The sequence below is a fragment of the Penaeus japonicus genome, unplaced genomic scaffold, assembly GCF_977035675.1.
Source record: "Penaeus japonicus unplaced genomic scaffold, GWHDUDI00000001_assembly GWHDUDI00000011, whole genome shotgun sequence".
Lineage (NCBI taxonomy): Eukaryota > Metazoa > Arthropoda > Malacostraca > Decapoda > Penaeidae > Penaeus > Penaeus japonicus.
The window spans coordinates 32,688,895-32,701,226 of record NW_028234413.1 but is presented as its reverse complement, the minus strand read 5'-3'; the positions used below and the strand labels follow the sequence as shown (position 1 = coordinate 32,701,226).

The 12,332-nt window shown below is 34.7% G+C and overlaps 1 protein-coding gene across 4 annotated transcripts in view; it reads left to right on the top strand.

Annotated features, from left to right (window-relative positions):
* Nucleotides 1-509: 509 nt before the first annotated feature.
* LOC122246711 (1-acyl-sn-glycerol-3-phosphate acyltransferase epsilon) overlaps nucleotides 510-12,332 on the top strand; it is a 22,237-nt gene continuing 10,414 nt past the window's right edge. Inside the window, exons 1-8 of one of the 4 annotated variants that reach the window (XM_043005444.2) lie at nucleotides 510-724; nucleotides 5,516-5,696; nucleotides 5,813-5,891; nucleotides 6,894-7,096; nucleotides 7,542-7,640; nucleotides 10,427-10,495; nucleotides 11,716-11,869; nucleotides 12,156-12,279. In XM_043005444.2, the coding sequence (XP_042861378.2) occupies nucleotides 645-724; nucleotides 5,516-5,696; nucleotides 5,813-5,891; nucleotides 6,894-7,096; nucleotides 7,542-7,640; nucleotides 10,427-10,495; nucleotides 11,716-11,869; nucleotides 12,156-12,279 (989 nt within the window). In that variant the 5' untranslated portion in view covers nucleotides 510-644. Of the gene's footprint in view, nucleotides 725-1,282; nucleotides 1,436-5,515; nucleotides 5,697-5,812; nucleotides 5,892-6,893; nucleotides 7,097-7,541; nucleotides 7,641-10,426; nucleotides 10,496-11,715; nucleotides 11,870-12,155; nucleotides 12,280-12,332 lie in introns of those variants that run through there. The other 3 variants (XM_043005445.2, XM_043005446.2, XM_086541904.1) reach the window with 3 other exon arrangements.

The following is a 12,332-nucleotide window of genomic DNA, read 5'->3' as shown; positions in this document are numbered from 1 at the left end:
TAATTATCATAATGATTATACATTGACTTTGCATTTGCTTTACTGGGTAATCTCTATTTTATATAAGACCAGAAAAGTGTCTGATGCGTATATCTAATTCCTATGTATACATATTCATTGAAGCTCAAGTGATATTTAAGTATGTTTTAAAAAACGCACGATTTAAATGCAGGCTCGGAGAGACGGCAATTTGCGGATAAACCAGGTGGAACGTGATACCGATAACTCAAAAGTGATCAGTTTCATCAAGAATTTCTTGCAGTTGGAATAAAATGAAATCATACTTATATTAACTTCCATAAGAAAGGCGAAAGAAGCGGAATTCTAGAAAGATCCAGTGTTTGATTCTTTCTCCTTTCCCGCCTAAACAATGCTGAAACAGGCAGCCTAAAAATATTCCATTGACATCTACCCGATGATAAATGATACCATACTCGTATATATCACAGTATCTGGCATCAGCAACCCAGCAGCCCAAGAATTTACCGAGTGATGCTGTCAGTTGCGCTTCTTGATTGTCACGTGTTGGGCGGGGAAAGCATTACGGGGTTGCTTATTGCTCGACGATAGCAACGCCGTCGACGGAACTTCTTTTTTTAAGGATAAATCTCCACTATTTACGCATCTTTGGCAGGAGAGAACGGATGATGGCGAAAATGCTGTTCATAAAGGATTTTCTGGGCAAGATTTGCACGTTGTGGACAACATTCATGCAATTTATGAGGTGAGGGGAGTTTTGTGTTGGAAGTTTCGTCATGAGGGTTTGGGTTCACCGGGGCGTACTCTTTGCTTGGAAGTTTAAGCACATTATCCACATGAATTTTGATATAAATCATATCTTGGTGTTTTGTTTCCCTAGTTCAAGGCATGTTTTCTTTACTATTTTGAAAATGTAGATGGAAAATTATGAATGAGATACATTGCAACCACACGAAGACTCTGTTTACAGTATATTCATATCATACATGCCATGTAACCTTTCACCACGCTATGAAATCAAATTATTCTATTGAAATAATAAAATGAACTTGAAAGGCCGTCGAAATAAAACCAAAAAATAAGGCCTAAGTCTCATATGACGCAACATGACCTTCATTTGTTTGCTTATGCATCGGGAATAGTGACCAGCAGGACAAATATGATAATGTATATTAATCCCCTAATATGACACAAGATCCAGATAGGAGCCCACACAATCCCCACAATCTATTAAATACCTTCCACTTTATGTATGAAAAGTACAATTAGATAAAAGAAGATTATACTAAACTGACCAAAAGAATATAAAAAAACAGTCATTGGCATCCTTTCGCCGTCATGAGAGCAGACGACAACAACAAACTGTGATAGAGTGTGGTCGTATCTACCACAGCGGAGACGGTGACCGGTAGTTTTAATTCTTTGTGACAAGAATGACCATCATAGGAGGAGCCAGGTGTGTGGGAATGAGGGTGGCCATGTGGTTTAGGGGAGGGAGAAGAGGTGTAAACAATTGACTTGGTGAACAGGATGCAATCGTGTGACAAGATATGATTAATGTTAGGTGTATTATGTGTTCTCAATGTACTACTATCTCTTTTCCATGCATGTGTGGCCACTTGAGTTATGATGATGATTGATGGAGTGAGTGTGTGATTGAATTAATTTTGTCTCTTTTTAGTCAGGTTCTCCTGTACTTTTACGTGGGGGGAAAAGTTATGTAATACTTTGTTTATTTATATCTTTGTAAGTGTTTGAAGGTGGGTTATCAAAATGAAAGTGCATGCCAACAATGCCGTACATCAAATGGAAAAGGATGATGGATGGTAGGCCTTTTTGAGACTTTTAAAATATTAGTTATGTTTTATAAGTAGTGAATTTCAACTCAAAAGAGATGGATATGATTACTCATGTCTCTTCAGTGAATGGTAGTAGATTTACCTTGCAAGAAATAGATCTTTATATGTGTTCATCCTGCTTATTACTTTGTTTGGAATCTCTATATGTGACACTTCAAATGCGATGCAACTTTTCGTCATCCATCCAGGAAAGAAGGTCATGTTGATACAGTTATTTTGGGCATGTATCATGGTTTATGATTGTATGTTTATTTGGGATTGTATGTTTATTTACACTGTCCATTATGGTTTTATTTTTAAATTCTCTTTCTGCATAGATAGGCTTACAAGTGCTGAGTCACTAAGGAGTCAATTAATAGGCCTATCTAATCTCACTTACTTATCTCATTCCATGTTTTTGAGATCATTATTACTGATAGTGGTAAATTTTCCGAATAACGCCGCGTCGCTAAATACCACAAAAGTGGTATTGATGGAGTCCTCTCAACCTCTACTATTCATATATAGTGAAATTAATGAGCGCTTGCACCCCTGAAGCCCACAATCTGGGTCCCGATAGTAGGGGAGGGCATTCAGGGAAATTACGGGGTAAAATATGATTCCGGCCATATTTCGTATGCAAAATCTTAACCAATTACCTACCGGGGGGGCTTCGCCCCCCTGGACCCCCACCTTTAAGGCACTTCGTGCTACCTCGTGCTACTTCGAAGAGGCTGTGGATCTCCCCTATTCAGGGCACTTCGTGATACTCATGATGCGTAATTAGTCCTCTAGCTCAAAATGCCGCGACACGGATACCTCACACTGCGCCATGATGACAGCAACTGAGTCTTCGTCTCATAATAGGAAACTAGGACGATGATGACGCGACCACTCAATAGAGGGCACTATAATTATACTGTAAATAAGGGAATGTTGCGCCATCTGTTGAGAGAACATAACAGCACATGCAGGTAATTCCTTGGGGTTTCCAGTCCACAGCTTGCTACTATCCGTAAATACGTAACACAGCCATGTTTGAATTTTAGGGCGAGGATGGTGGATTCGGGATATCTTGCCCAAGGTATGTTGCACGAAGTGCCTAAAAAGGGGTCCAGGGGGGGGCGAAGCCCCCCTTTGGCTAGGGATTAATTCAAAACTAGGCAAGTTAGGTAGGTCATTGGTTAAGATTTTGCAAGCGAAATATGCCCCGAACGAAGTGCCTTAAGAAAAGAGACCCAGATTGTGGGGTCCAGGGGTGCAAGCGCTCATTAATTTCACTATATATGAATAGTAGAGGTTGAGAGGAATCCATCGATACCACTTTTGTGGTATTTCGTAACGCGGCGTTATTCGGAAAATTTACCCTGATAGTTAATAACCATTGCAGATGGGGATAGATTTGCTTGCCTGTACCCAAGGACAGGTACTAGTCTCACCTGTGAGGCACCCCTGATGAGTTTAATTTCAGAATGAGGGAGCTTAACCACACATCAGGATTTTTCGTGTTCTTTCATTCACTCTTTATAATTCTAGAACCATTTTTGTATTAGTAATTTTTTAGTTTTACAATGTTGTGAGACTTGTATGTGTCATCTAACAGGTTTTATTAGTGTTGTAGTAAACTAAAATTGTAGTATAGGGTCCATATCAGCTTGTTATGTTCTGTATTCTCAGTATAATAGAAGTATTACAATTTTATAACTGGATCAAAAGCAACTGTATTTTTTTGTATTTGTGTACTTTTGTAATCAAATATGAAAGAAATGACCAAGCCAAATGAAGATAACTGGAAGAGATTGGGAAGAGGAAGGAGCCTTCTGACTGTGTGCGGCAAAGCACAAAACAGCCATATTGGCACAGAGGCACATTGCAGATACTCCACATGGTCTGGGTCCTCCCATCCCTGTGGTTGGCAGATCGAGCCCCATTCAAGCTCATGAGTTTCCACTGTCGATTGGCGGTCACCGCTGAGTCTAGGCAATACGGTGCAAGGACCAAGTTCAGGTCAATTCAACACTCATTGGCATACATTCTCACACGTCGGCACATGCTGACATAGGCAGACTCGCTTCAGTGCATATAAGTTCGATGGCGCATCTACTTAACCCGTTAACTATGGGTGACTAAATGTCAAGTCTAGTGGTTTTTTGGCTACACGCCGGGGACGCCGCGGCCAGTGCGGCCGAGAATCCTGACACGTTAGGCTTATGTGTTCAAGAGTCCCGGAATTTTGGTCTTTTTAAGCCGGATTGGGCCAGTCGGGAACGGGTTAATAAACCTAGCTTATTCTTATCCTTATGGTCTGGGTCACATTCCTCTTCTCATTCTGCCTGCACATCCTGCACTTTTGAGCAGGAAGTTGGCATTTTGTTGTTGCTCTCTTGAGCTGTTACTCTGTAGAGATTGTGAATGGGCACCCTTCAGGGCTTTCCTTCCTGCTGGTGCAAAAAGAGAGTGGTGCCACATATGTTTGGGATTTTAAACAAAAACTCATTTGGTGAACTTTACCAAAATTATTGTAATTATGGTTGCAATTGCAAGTCATTTGTAATAAAGACACATCGATCTACCCTATGTAAATCATGGCATGTCATTGTCATTTATGTCATGACACCTATTGTTAGCCAAAAAAATTATGAATTTATGCCATGACACTTGTCTGTTTTGGGTTAATGTTATGCTAATAAAAATGTTTGTAATAATAACTTTAGTAAGGACAATAATAAGTAAAGACATTTTTCAAAAAAATCAAAGAAGAGGGTAAACAGGTGAGGTCAGGTAGGCCTACTATTGGACTCCAGGGTGACTAAGAACATATGGAGCCATATATTTGTAAAATCCTTATGAGAACAAAATCATAGTGGATGGTGCATGACCCTGCCATCAAAGGGCAAGGTATATCTATCTAGTCATGATTGTATGTGTATCTTATTTTTTAGTCAGTATAATCACCTGATGCATATTATATTAACCCCTTCACTACGGGCAGTAGAAAACGCCCCTCACGCCGTATCCGAGCTGCCGCCGCGCGCCAAATTTTAAACGTCGCTACTGAATATGACAAGTTTTAAGCCAAAACCTCTACAAGTTTAAAGCCAAAACCTCAACATAATCATCATGTGTTATATATCAAAATATGCATAGTTAACCTCTTCCCCCATATGCATGTGACAAGTTATTTACATGGGTTGGGAGGAAGATGGAAAGAATGACCTTGGTGGGAGGCCTCACTCAGATGACCAAAGGAAACGGTTGGAGAAGTATGGTAAACTAATCATAATAAGTTTTATATTTTTACATAATGTTCCATAAATGAATAATAAAAAGATTGCTAGCAGGGCCCAGCAATCCCTCCCCTGGTATAAGCGAATCCCACTCTTATGTAATAATAATGAAAGTCAAGTAATCCATCGTATCATATCCAACCTCTATTCTGAAAGATCTCGTACAGTATCTGGAAGAAAGAAAACTCAATTCCACCAGAACTCATCCATGACGCAGTATGCGCGTCCTCGGGTTTGACTCGAGCGCTGCGAGGACACAGTATACGCGTCCTCGTGTTGAAGGGGTTAAGACATTGATTCAGTTTTATAAAATTTTCACACAACTTATTAGAATTGGAGTTGTGAATAGTAGTATCCCATGCCATTTGTGTAAACTTGAAAATGGAGTATTTACTGTAAACTGCTTTTCAGATATGTGGTTGGCTCGGCAATGATGATTGGGGTAGCCCCAGAATACCTCGCAGTATGGCTTGTGTGGCGAGGTGCTTCACTAGTCCTCCCCTCCTGGATATACCAGTGGGGTGACGACAAACTTTATTCTCTATATCAGCGACTAGTACTCTTTTTCTTTGAGACTTGTACGAGATTAGAGGTAGTATTTCTATTACCCACTGGTTTTAGTTTTATGATGGTTATTATATTGATATCCCTTACATTTTTATAGTGCAGGTTAAAGAATTTTGTATGATATGAAAACATCCATTACAGGTGGTGATGTATGGTGATGCTGAAGATGCACTGAAGAAGAGAGAAAGTGTCCTATATCTTGCCAACCATCAGTCAACAGGTATGGTATAATCACAGTTAACATGAATTATCCTATTTAACCCACTCACGACAGGGTGTACATTTGCCTAATTCTGCTCCTGCTGTTGATATAGCAAGCGCACGCAGATCCTGCTGAGAGATTTCTCAAGGTGTGAGGCCATGCTGAACCTCTCAGAGCAATTTTCACTTACACTTCTCCAAAGGGTGACAAAAAAATTTTCTTCTTTTCTTTTTTGATAAAGTCAAGAAAAATGTGCTTACAGAAATGCAACTATAATGTCTATATATAAACTTACTATGTACAATGTGTACATACGGTGAAACTTTATGACACGGAAGGAGGTCATCCATCGTGTCAGAAATATTCCAATGATGTGATATCAGATCATTCATCATGAATTGGTTAAATACTTCAAAGTAATGGAAAAATTTCATTATTTCCATTTAATAGTTGTTAACCCATTCTAAACGGAGGCTCAAACATGCTTACTGACTGTCAAGATGGGCCATATCTGACGCAGTGGGTAGTGGCTAGAAACTAGAGGGATGGGGGAATTTTTTTTTCTCTTTTTTTTCTTTTCATGTGCCAGGCAGCACCAATTTGCTCAAATAGAATTTTCAATTTAAGCTGACTTTAGAAAGCTGTTAGCTCTGTGATAGTCATAAAGCTAAATGAAAGCTGTTAGCTCTGTGATAGTCATAAAGCTAAATGAAAGCTGTTAGCTCTGTGATAGTCATAAAGCTAAATGGCTGTGAACTTGCTTAAACATTGAGCAGTTTTTGATCTATGCAATGATACTCGTCTTTTAGGCCTAACAGGAGTTGTAATGTAGTGGGTTAATGATATATTCAATTTGGTTTGATAGGAGATACAATATGTCATTTTTTATGTGAATTGAAATTGCACCATGCAATATTATTCATGTTATTTCATAAATTTTAGGAATGTCAAAAAAAACTGATTATTTGATTGATTGCCTATGATTTATGGTATGAATATATAAATATATTTTTTTTTCAGTTGACTGGCTGGTAGCTGACATGGTATCTGTCCGAGGTGGATCCTTAGGGCACCTGCGCTATGTGATGAAAAACACGTTACAGTTGATCCCACTGTATGGTCACTACTTCTACACTCACGGCTGTATTTATGTGAGGAGGGGGAATTTCAATCAGGATAAGATGATTGATGCCCTGGACTACCTAAAAAATCCAAAGATTCCTGTTAGTATTGCATGCTGTTCATATGTAATGTGGCCTTCATATTGTATATATCTTAAGTTTGTTGTCACATATTGCATTTGAGATTCTATACAATAATATTTGGAGAAGAATAAATTGCTAATGTGCTGTACTATAGGTCTTATACCAAGTGGGTATATGAAAAATCAATTCACTGTTCACTTATTAATTCCTGTTATTTTTTTGGTTTGATATAGCCTGTTGGAGGAATATATATATATATATATATATATATATATATATATATATATATATATATATATATATATATATATATATATATAGTTATTTTTATTTATTATGTATGCCGTTATATATCAATCAGTAATCCGAAAATAAAACAAAAGCAAAAAAACAATGTATATAAATTTTTATAAAGAAAGATCAGTTTACTTTTTCTTATTGCATATCTGTATATTTGAAACAGACATGGTTGGTAATCTTCCCAGAGGGTACACGCTATTACCCAGGCAGCCCAGATGTCATCAAGAAGTCAGAAGAATATGCAGTGGAACACAATCTACCGGTATTCTAATTTATGTGTGAAGTTAATGATTAGCATGATATATTTGATTGATGAGTCTTAGGAATCTCTCATTTTTAGAGTAGTTGTCAGATTTTCTAGAGCTATTGAGATTATTATTGTTGTTGTTGTTACTATTATTATTATTATTATTTTTTTTTTTTAATTATTATTATTACAATTATTATTATTATTATTATTATTATTATTATTATTATTATTATTATTATTATTATTATTATTATTATTATTATTATTATTATTATTATTATTATTACTATTACTATTACTATTACTATTACTATTACTATTACTATTACTATTATTATTACTATTACTATTACTATTACTGTTATTATTATTATTATTATGATTATTATGATTATTATTATTATTATTATTATTATTATTATTATTATTATTATTATTATTATTATTATTATTGTTATTATTATTATTATTATTATTATTATTATTATTATTATTATTATTGTTATTATTATTATTATTATTATTATTATTATTGTTATTATTATTATTGTTATTGTTATTATTATTATTAGTAGTAGTAGTAGTAGTAGTAGTAGTAGTAGTATCATTATCATTATCATTATCATTATCATTGTGATTATCATCATAATCATCATCATTATTATTGTTGTTATTATTATTATCATTATTATTATTATTATTATTATTATTATTATTATTATTATAATAATAATTATTATTATTTTTGTTATTTTTATTCTATTATTATTATTGTTGTTATTTTATTCTTATTATTATTGTTTTTGTTATTACTATTTTATTCTTCTTCTTATTATTATTATTATTGTTCTTATAATTCTTATTATTATTTATATGATAATTTTCTTTATCTATCTATATATTCATTAACACCATGAGATGTGATATCATGTGCTGCCGGACACAAGATATCACTTCATGTCTTTTTGTATTGCCAGCACGCTGGGTGATCATGCGTGTAATGGTTAGCAAATAGCCCAAGGCATTAAGCTTACATGTATAAAATACCTCGGCATTTAGACCAATCGGAGCCTAAACTGCTGTGTTGTCATCAGGTTGATAAACTTGTAACCCCGTCCTATACCAGCCTGTCCCTATATGTAATCGAACTTACCCGTACCCACATGACTACTATCTCCTACTCTGATGTGAGAGCTAATATATTTTTATCACCACATCCAAGCTGTTCACTGTTTTTTTTATTTTTTTTATTTATTTATTTTTATTTTTTTATTTATTTTTTTATTATTTTTTTTTTTACATAAACATATGAAAAAAAAAGAAAAAAGAAGGAAAGGAAAAATGTGTAATGGAACATGTTATATTACGATTAGGAATATGCGCCATTACTATTGGACAAGTAATCCTATGGTCATCATAAGAAAGAAAATAATCCTGGACACTGTCTCTCCAGAGCTGTATTCAGACAACCCTGAGAGGACATATAGATACCAAATTGACAAGGAAATATAATTAGTTTCCCATGGAAGAAAAGAACATTGATAATTGATCTAAGAGAGGCTGTGTCATATAACAAGAGTGTGATTGTTAGAATCTCAAGACTGAATTGAAACTTTGGTATAATTTTCATTTACTAAACACAGACCTGTTCCTATCTTGAGGTCTGCAAAACCAGCCTTAACAAATGTTTTCAGTCTCATTTACTCTTATTCATTAAAGGATACAGGTTGACCATCACTACTCTGGCAGTCCATTATCCAGTACAGTCAGTAATGCGACACTAATTTTCACTAGTGTAATTTCAAATTTCCTGAGTCCTACTGCTACTGTTTGGCGGTGCTAGCTGCGGCATATGCTGTGTTTGAGCACTTGTAAACACTGGCAAGGCCATTCAACCTGTTTGTGCACTTTTATTATAACCTGCTAACATTTAACCCCATCTTGGGTCCAGTGAATACAGGAAGTGCTTTTTTTTGTGTGAAGTACAAACACTATACAATATCCATAACAGATAAGGTAGAACTACAAAAAAAAAAAAAAACTTATTCAGTAGTGTTTCTTTATGATTTATATCACTTTGATTTACATTGCACAGCATTTATATGACCATCTGTAATCCGGCAAAATCACTTATCCAGCAGCCTGTAGGTCCCAATGATGCTGGATTAGTGATTGTCAGCCTGTGTATACAAGAGTAGCAGGTCTGGTATGATGACATGCATGATTCCAGATGATTAAACCTAAACATCATAACAGAAAGAATTAAATTTAATGTATTTATTTATTTCATCCATTAGGTGATCAATTGATTTATTATTCTATTTGTTAATGGAGTTTGATTCTTTATTCATGCTTTATTATTTTTTGTTTAGTTTAATATGTGAGAGAAAGTTGGATTTTTTATTATATTTCTGGGAGGAAAATAGTTTATGCTCAGAAGATTTCAGGCATTGTTTTTTCTTTGAAGATTTGTACATTCTAATCTATAAATTCATATATTTTAAGCTAAACTTGCATGAATATTCAGGTTTATCCGCTGGGTGTCATTGCATGGCAATATCTCCATCAAAATAAGGCATCAACAATGTTGACCAATTTTTTTATTTTGTTATTAATTCTATTGTTAAACAAGTGATTGTTTGTTATTTTTCTTTTGTAGTAAATAATGAATTGATTTTGCACTTTTTTGCACTTATTTTTCTTTTGTAGTTAATGGTCAATTAGTTTTGCCTTTTTTTTTTTTTTTTACACTTATGTCCATAGAATGTGTTATATGTGCGGAGACTTTTCTATTGTAGGCAATTGGAACAGTGACTGCAGCTAAGGAAGATGCCAAGGTCTCAGTTAGAAAATGCCCCGAGAAAACAGTAAGGATATTTATACTCAAGTCCTGTAACTGAGGTTGGGTGTCCTGGTGATTCATATGCTTCTCCTATGAGGTTCTGTTCACTGCCTTGCTCTCTGCCATTTGGTTCTGGATCTTTGTCCATGGTATAGGGTTTGCTTTTCTGTTTCTGAGCAGGAAAGGAATTGTGGGACCAATAAAGTTTTTTGTATTTACATCATTGTGTGTGGATTGTAGCCACAGTCTGTATGTGGTGTAGAATTGTCATTTCTTTTCTGTTTCTAATTTTGTTATGTATCTGTTTTGTATACATTTTACAGATAGAAATATAATTTATGTACCATAGGAGAAAAAAGACTTAAATTGTTCCATCTCAGGTGAGATATGATAAGTTCTAAAGGTGTGTTCAGTCATAGGAAGGGATTCATGAAGGTGTTTCGGGTTTTAAGAGAGTATTTATACTTCATAAAATCTCTTGTTTATGGAGATAAGAAATATGATCTTTTATTTTAATGAACATTAAGTTTTAGTTTTTAGTATTTGATGAGAGCTGTTTTTTGTATTATATAATCCTATAAGTTGTCAGGTCTACATTTGCTTGGTCCTTGCCTTTTTGCCTGACTCGTATTTTCATGTTTATGTTCCTGCACCACCTTGCCTGCTTTACTAACTAATATGTATATTTTACATTGATAAAATCTTGCAAAGAAGAAATTATTGAAATTTATGGTATTTCTCTTTCTCTCTTTTTTTTTAATGTTATTTTCTGTTTGTTTTTTATTATTTTTTGCTTATGGATTATACTTTATCATCCTGTTGGATCAGATTCCAAGCACAAAAGCACTGTATATTAAGAAAAAAATACATATTATTATTATTGTTATTATTATTATTATCATTATTATCATTATTTTTATTTTATTCTTAATTTCATTATTATTGTTATAATGATTAATATTATTGTTTTCATTGTTATCATTACACGCATGCACACAATCAACACTCAACACTCAAACACATGACATAGTCACATGCATATGTGCTCTCATTTTTATACCTATGAATGCATGTATGCATTGCCCACACTAGCATATACATTGCAAACACAAAAAGAAATAGGTTTTTGTTATTATTATTATTATTATTATTATAGGGGAATCCCAGAATATTTTATAGGCTTATAATTATTTTTACAGAATTGCTGTGATTGTTAAATTATTAAAAGTAACTGAATTTCCTCAGGTGCTGAAACATCACTTGGTCCCAAAAGTCCGAGGAACGTGGTTAGTCACCAAACAATTGCACGACAAGTTTGATGCCATTTATGACGTTTCCGTGTTCTATGAAGGGACTGTTAATGAAGAAGGCGTCAGAGGCAATGCGCCACAACTGATAGGTGAGAATCTACTTGTAATTATGATGCATTTAATAACAAAAATCCTTGCAGCAGCATCTTATTGCATTGAATGTTGGGGGGAGTACAGTCATATTCATCCTTTTTTTTTCTCTCTCTTTTTTTATTACAAGTTCAAAGAAGAGTCATAGTTAAAATAGAAAAAAAATAGAAAGACAAAAGAAAATAAGAAAGCTGACCAAGATTGAGGTTCATCTATATAATAGCTCAGTGATTTACAGATGTGTTTTTTTATTTTTTTATTTTGCTTGTTTGTGTGTGTGACTAGGGTTCCTGATGGGAAAGTGCAAGAAGGTTCACATACACATCAGGCGCATCCCCATGTCTGAAGTGCCGAGGGAGGAGGAGGAACTCAGACTTTGGCTTCATAATCTCTATCTGGAAAAAGATCAGTAAGTTTTCCCCGAGCTTTCAGTTTTTTTAGTTATTACTATTATTAGTATTG